Source organism: Neopelma chrysocephalum, unplaced genomic scaffold (assembly GCF_003984885.1).
Source record: "Neopelma chrysocephalum unplaced genomic scaffold, ASM398488v2 Primary Assembly neopelma1_97188, whole genome shotgun sequence".
In the NCBI taxonomy this organism is placed as follows: domain Eukaryota; kingdom Metazoa; phylum Chordata; class Aves; order Passeriformes; family Pipridae; genus Neopelma; species Neopelma chrysocephalum.
Window position 1 is genome coordinate 3,620 of NW_020925829.1, and position 6,396 is coordinate 10,015.

A 6,396-nucleotide genomic window follows, 5' to 3' on the forward strand; every position below is an offset into this window, starting at 1 on the left:
ACAGCCCCTCACAGCTCCCCACAGCCCCTCCCAGACCCCACAGCCCCCCACAGCCCCTCACAGCCCCCCACAGCCCCTCACAGCCCCCCACAGCCCCCCATGTCCCCACCATGTTGACAAAGGCGGCGATGAAGACGAGGAGGATGGTGAAGACGGCGATGCCGGTGCTGCGGGCGCGGGACTGGACGATGCTCCGGGAGAGCCTCTGCAGGGCGGTGGGGAAGAGCTGGGGGGGGGGAGAGGACACACAGGAAAGACCCCGTCACTCCCAGTTGAGCCCCCCAAAGCCCCCACACCCCAGCCCTCGGCCCAGCACTCACGGTGACGCAGGAGTAGACGGCGCAGACGAAGAGGATGGCGGCGAGCAGGAGGAAGATGCTGACGTAGACACCGAGCATCAGCGGGGAGCTGGGGAGAGGTGAGGGGGTGAGTGATGGGCTCGGGGGGGGGCCGGGGCCGGGGTTTTTGGGGGGCTGCAGGACTCACTGGGGGAACACCAGGATCTGGAGGCAGCAGATGAAGCAGAAGACCAGGAGGGTACAGGCCACGTAGCCGCCGAAACGGTCGTCGATCTTCTTGGAGTACTGGGGGGAGAGGGGGAGGTGGGAAGGGGAGATCCCGTGGGATGGGATGGAGGGGGACAGGGGGGACCCTGGGAGATGGGATGGAGGAGGATTGAGGGTCCTCAAGGGATTCAGAGGATGGGATGAGATTGAGAAGGTGGAGGGTCTGTGGACCAGCACACAGAGGATCCCAGGAAATTAAGGTGAGATGAGAGGGACAAAGGCGCTGATGGGGCCAGAAATGAGGGGACTTCAGGGGCCAGAGAGGCCCTCAGGGCTGGGGCAGAGGGGCCAGAGGGCCTCCCACCTTCTTCTCCAGCTCAGGTGTCTGGAAGGTGAGCAGGAACTTCTTGACGTGGTCCTTGCGGAGCTGGTCGATGCTCCGGGCGTCGATGGCCCGGCTCAGGAACTCGTCCACCTCATCCTCGGGGTTCAGGGCCTCCTGGGCACCTCGGCTGGGGACAAGGGGGGGTCAGGGTCCCCCAAAACCCCTGTCTCTGCCCCAGGGAAGGGCTCAGCCGTGACCCCCCTGGTGCCCCGGCATGGGGACACTTACTTGTCCTTGCTGGAGTCATCGATGCCCTGGGAGACACAAGGAGATGGGGGGGGTCAGGGACACTGGCACGGATGGGGGGGCCCCCCACGGATGACAGGGACATGGGGCATCCCCCAGGGTCACCCAGGATGGGGGACAGAGTCCCAGGGGTCACCGGGATGGTGGGGGTGTCCCCAAGGGTCTGCAGAGGGAGGAGAGAGGGGTCTGGGAGGGGATGTCTGACACCAGCGAGGACGGGGGATCCTTGAGGGTCCCCAAAGCTGGTGAGGACAGGGGGGATCCCTGAGGTCTGTTGAAGATGGGGGAGACACTGGGGGGGTTCCCATGGGCCGATGAGGACAGGGGGGCCACCCCAGGCTCCCCTGAGGCCCGCAGGCAGCAGGAGGAAGCCACAAGACCCGCGGGGAGGGCTGGGGAAGCCACGGGCAGCCCCGGAAGGGCAGCAAGCAGCCGATATCGCCGCGGTTGGGCCCCCCCCGTGCCCAATACCCCCCTCCCCGAGGGCTGCTCACCATCTGCCGGAAGGCCTTGGAGTCCTTGGTGCGGGAGAAGGAGCGCTCGGGCACCCAGCGCGGCACCAGCCCCTCGGTGGAGTTGGCACGGGCGCGCTGCAGCTTGGCCAGGATGGCCTTCTCCTCCTTCTGCAGGGGGTGACACACACACGGCCGTGAGGAGCAGGGGGGGGACACCCCGGCTCTCCCACCCTCCTGGGACATCCCCCCCTCGACTCACGCGCTTCTGGCTGCAGCCCACGATGAGGAAGGTCTCGATGTTGTGCTCCTTGAGGTAGGCGTTGCGCTCGCCCCCGTGCCCCGGCTCCACCTCGTAGTCGCCGTTCAGGTACTGCAGCGTCGCCCAGGTGATGTGGATGCGCCTGGGGATGAAGGAGGGGGGGGCAGGATGTGAGCCCCTATCCCGCTCCAAACCCCCTTGGCCCTGTCCCCCCCCCCGGTCCAGCCCTCTCCTCACCCGGCTTTGCCTCCTGCTTCCATGTGGTTGGCGAGGGTGACGTCGTTGGACCAGACGTCGAACTGCCACTTGCGCAGCCCCAGGACCCCGCAGTGCACCCGCCCGCTGTGGATGCCCACGCGCATGTTCACGTTCACCCCCGTCACCTCGCGCACCAGCCTGCGGATGGCACGGGCACCACGTCACTCCTGGGCATCCCCGGGGCACCCCCAGGTACCCCAGGGCACCCCCGGGGCACCCCCGGGCGCCCTGAGGCACCCCCCGGCCTCACGGGATTCCCGGACACCGTGGCACCCCCGGGCACCACGTGGCACTCTGTGGCCCTTCCAGCCACCTCTGGGCACCCTCAGGCGTTCCAAGGCACCCCAGGGCCTCACAGGGCACCCCCAGTCACACCATGTCACCCCCGGGCACCCCTGGGGCACCCCCGGATGTGCTGAGGCACCTCTTGGCCTCGCAGGATTCCCAGACACCGTGGCATCTCCGGGCACCATGTGGCACTCCCAGGCACCTCTGGGCACCCCAAGGCTCCTCCCAGCACCCCTTGGCACCCTCAGGCATTCCAAGGCACCCCAGGGCCTCACGGGTCACCCCCGGTCACACCATGACACCCCCGGGCACCACGACCCAGACCGGTGAGCACCGGGGAAGCGCCAGCACCAACCCCAGCATTGTAGTGGCACCAGGGACACGCCAGCAAGAGGAATGGGCACGGGCTCCCGGGGCCGTGGTGGCACCGGGGATCTGCCAACACCAGGGACGGGCACCGGGGGACCCCCCAGCCCTGCCCCACTCACGAGATGGCCTCGATCATGTCGACCCCCATCTCGACGCAGCAGTGAGCGTGGTCCCCCCGCGCCTCCGGCAGCCCCGACACGCAGTAGTAGCAGTCCCCCAGGATCTTGATGCGCAGGCAGTGGTTCTCCTGGGGGGCACAGGCAGGGTCAGGGGGGCTCTGGGACCCTCCCCAAACCCCCCCCCAGCCCCTCCACTCACCGCCGCCAGCTTGTCGAAGCGGGCGAAGAGCTCGTTGAGGGTCATGACGAGCTCCTGGGCCGTGCACTGCGAGGCCAGGCTGGTGAAGCCCTCGATGTCGGCGAAGAGGATGCTGCAGGGAGCAAGAGCGTGGGCTGGGGAAGCTCCACGTGCTGCCCCGGACCCCCCTTCCCCCTGCTGACACCCCCCCAACCCCCCCCCCCCCCCCCCCCCCCCCCCCCCCCGGGGTACCTGCCGCTGTCGTGCTTCTGGATGTAGATCTTGTGGAACATCATGTCCTCCTTCTTGGTGTTGATGTCCTCCTTCATCTCCATGGCCACGTGCTGCGGCAGCACCGAGAGCAGCAGCCGCTCCTGCGCCCACAGCAGCGTCATTGGGGGAGGCCAACACCTCTGAGACCCCCCCCAGCCCGGCACGGGGACCCCTGGGACCCCTCCCCAGCCCACCTGCTGCCGGTTCTCCCGCTGGAGGTGCAGCCGTGCCTGGATGTAGCCGCGGGTCTCCTGGAAGGCCTGACGCTGCGACACCTCGGCAGGGTAGTGGGTGCAGACCCCCACCACGTTGGTGCAGAGGAAGATCAGGGCGTTGGCGCTGAGCTGTGTGGGGGGGGGGTTGGCTCAGCGTGACCCCCCCCCCCAGCCAGCTCTGCCACCCCAAAATCCTGCCTCTGGTATGGGGGGTGCTGTTTAAGAGCAGCAAGGGGGGATGTGGGGACGCAGGGACCTGGGGGCACAGGGGACGAGGGGCCATGGGGATGTAGGAAACCAGAGAAGGGGGGGATATAAGGATGCAGGAACCCAGGGCAAGGGGGACACGGGGACCTGGAGCAGGGTGGGTCATGAGGACACCCTCTGGAAGTGAAGGAAGTCGGGAAGCAGAGATGGCTGCAGTGGGAGCTGCGGTTTCCCCCCGTCCCAGTCCCCCGGGATGGGAGCCAGGGCTATTTATAGCTCTCCAACACACTGGGAGGGGGGGCCTCGCACCCCCCAGCCCCCTCACATCCCCCTGGAAGTCCCATCGCTCCTGCCCTGCGGGGTTGAGCCCCACCCCGAGGGGATGCCCCTCCCGTGACCCCCAAAGCCCCGCTGGCCTCAGATCCCCCCCCGGTCATCCCGTTCCTCGCCCTGTGCCCCGCAGGGACTGCACGTGGCCCCGGCCCCGGCCAGGCAGGGCGAGGGTGACGGTGACCAGTGGCCCCGTGCAAGGAGGGGGAGCAGAGCAAGGGGCTGCTGGGGGCTGGGAACACCCAGCCCTGGGGATGGGGGACCCCTCTGTGCCCCCAGCACCCCACTGGGAGCACCCAGCACGCCAGAGGGGCAGGACAGGGGACAGTGCCAGCGTCCCAGAGCCCCTGGGTGACAGCCCTCTCCCTCTCCCCCCCCTTCCCAATGCCCTGGCCCTGCATCCCCTCCTCGGGGATTTCCGCCGGCCCCACAACAGGGGCTTTGTGGGTGCCCCCCTCCCCCGGTGCAGCCCACAATGGTGGGTCTGTGCCAGGATGAGGGGGCCCCTCCCGCCCCACGGGGGCTGCGGCAGCAGAGAGACCCCCGGTCACACCACAGGCCCCTGGCACGGGACCTCCCCCGAGACCCCTCCACCCCCGGGCAGCCAAGGGGCCCCTCCCACGTCCAGAATTTTCTGCCGCCGAGCGCAAAAACACCCCAGTTTTGCAAGAAAGGGGAGCGGGGAGCCGCCGGGTCCCACTTGGGGGTTATACCCACGGGCGGGCAGGACCCCCCGGGCTCAGCCCATGTGTGTGTGTGCGTGTCCCCCCTGCCCTACCTGCTTCCAGAGGAAGGGGTCGGCGGCGTTGCGGTGCCAGGCGATGGCGAGGTGCAGGGCGGAGAGCAGGACCCCGGCCAGCACGGCCGCCCGCATCCGCACCGGCAGCAGCGTGTACGTGATGTAGATGAAGAAGACGCTCCACCAAACACCCTCGGCCGCGCTCCGGGGGGACACGGCCACCGTCCCCAGCGCCTGCACCCCGGCCAGCAGCCCCAGCACCACGTAGCTCACCACCCACATGTAGTCCTGGGGGAAGGCGCTGCGGCTGCACAGCACCATGAGGAGCAGGAACAGGGCCGTGGCCCCGGCCAGCGCGGCGGCCGCCGGCACGTGCGGGGCGCCGGGCAGGCAGAGGAAGAGCAGCATCACCCCGCAGACCAGCACCAGCACCCCCATCAGCACCGTCAGGCTGCTCTGGTTCATCTGGAAGAAGTAGCGCTGGTAGAGCCGCTCCAGTTTGGCCGACTGGAAGCGCTTGGAGCGGAAAACCTGGAGCAGCCGCCGCCAGCACTCGCCGGCCGACGGCCGCCCCCCGTGTCCCACGACCCCCTTGGGGCCCTTGGCCTCGCCGTCCTCCAGGGCCGCGTCCACCGATTTGAGTCCCAGGTCGCCCGCGGGCCCCTTCTTGCCGTAGTGGTCCTCCTGCCAGGTGCAGCGCAGCCCCCGGGGGGGTCCCGCGCCCCTCTCCATCTCAGGGTCCTGCAGGCAGCTCATGTAGCGGGGGCCGCAGAGGCCGGCGCGGGGCCGGGGGCCCTTCTTGCCGTTGCGCTCCCCCCATGCCGTCTTCCGCTCGTCCACCTTGGGCACCAGGATGCCACTGAACCACGACATGCTGCGGGCACCGGGGGGGGGGGTTCAGCACTGGGTCCCCCACCCTGACACCCCGAGAGGGACGCTGGTGCTCACAGGAGTGCGAGGCCACGCAAGGGGCAGAGAGTCCTGGCGTCCCGCTCCACCCTGGGGGATGCAGACCCCAAGTCCCAGCTCTCCCACCACCTCCATGGCCCCTGTGGGAACGGCCGGTGCTGGGTTCACGGTGTCAGAACCCCCGGTGCCCAGGGCCGGGCACCCGGTGCTTGGTGCCAGTGTGCCAGTGCTGGGTTCCCGGTGTCCCGGTGCCCGGCCCTGCCGAGGCCGCTCCGAGCCCGCCCTCCCCGGCGCAGCGACCTGCGACAAAGCTGGGACCGACCCGGGCGTCCCGGCCCTGTTTGTCTTGAACGGCGGCCAACGGGCTGCACCGGGCACGGCCGCCCCGGGGCACCGGGAACCAGCCGGGACGTGGCAGCCCGGTCCCAGCCGGCCGCGGTAGGAGCGGGCGAGCGGCGGTGGGGAACGGACACCGAGAAGGGCCGGCCCCGGTGGCGGCGGCCGCCTCTCTCCGTCCCTCCCTCCCTCCCTCCCCGCTCCGGGCACGGGAGCCCCGCCGAGCCCGGCCCGTTCACCAGGACCCGCCAGCGCCCTCCCGCCGCCGCACCGGCCGCTCCCGCCGCACCGACCGCTCCGGCCGCACCGGGACCCCCCCGCCGA

At 69.8% G+C, this 6,396-nt stretch overlaps 1 protein-coding gene across 1 annotated transcript in view; it reads right to left on the minus strand.

The window, feature by feature from the left end:
• The window catches only part of ADCY6 (adenylate cyclase 6), a gene marked incomplete at its 3' end in the record, with an annotated part of 9,680 nt that extends 3,615 nt beyond the window's left edge, over positions 1 to 6,065 (minus strand). Inside the window, exons 1-13 of the mRNA XM_027671748.1 lie at positions 4,867 to 6,065; positions 3,531 to 3,680; positions 3,316 to 3,437; positions 3,085 to 3,196; positions 2,886 to 3,013; positions 2,089 to 2,247; positions 1,852 to 1,993; positions 1,632 to 1,760; positions 1,120 to 1,145; positions 871 to 1,018; positions 487 to 584; positions 321 to 408; positions 110 to 226 (exon numbers count right to left, since the gene is read on the minus strand). Of these exons, the coding sequence (XP_027527549.1) occupies positions 110 to 226; positions 321 to 408; positions 487 to 584; positions 871 to 1,018; positions 1,120 to 1,145; positions 1,632 to 1,760; positions 1,852 to 1,993; positions 2,089 to 2,247; positions 2,886 to 3,013; positions 3,085 to 3,196; positions 3,316 to 3,437; positions 3,531 to 3,680; positions 4,867 to 5,700 (2,253 nt within the window). The remainder of the gene's footprint in view (positions 1 to 109; positions 227 to 320; positions 409 to 486; positions 585 to 870; positions 1,019 to 1,119; positions 1,146 to 1,631; positions 1,761 to 1,851; positions 1,994 to 2,088; positions 2,248 to 2,885; positions 3,014 to 3,084; positions 3,197 to 3,315; positions 3,438 to 3,530; positions 3,681 to 4,866) is intronic.
• Positions 6,066 to 6,396: the final 331 nt, after the last annotated feature.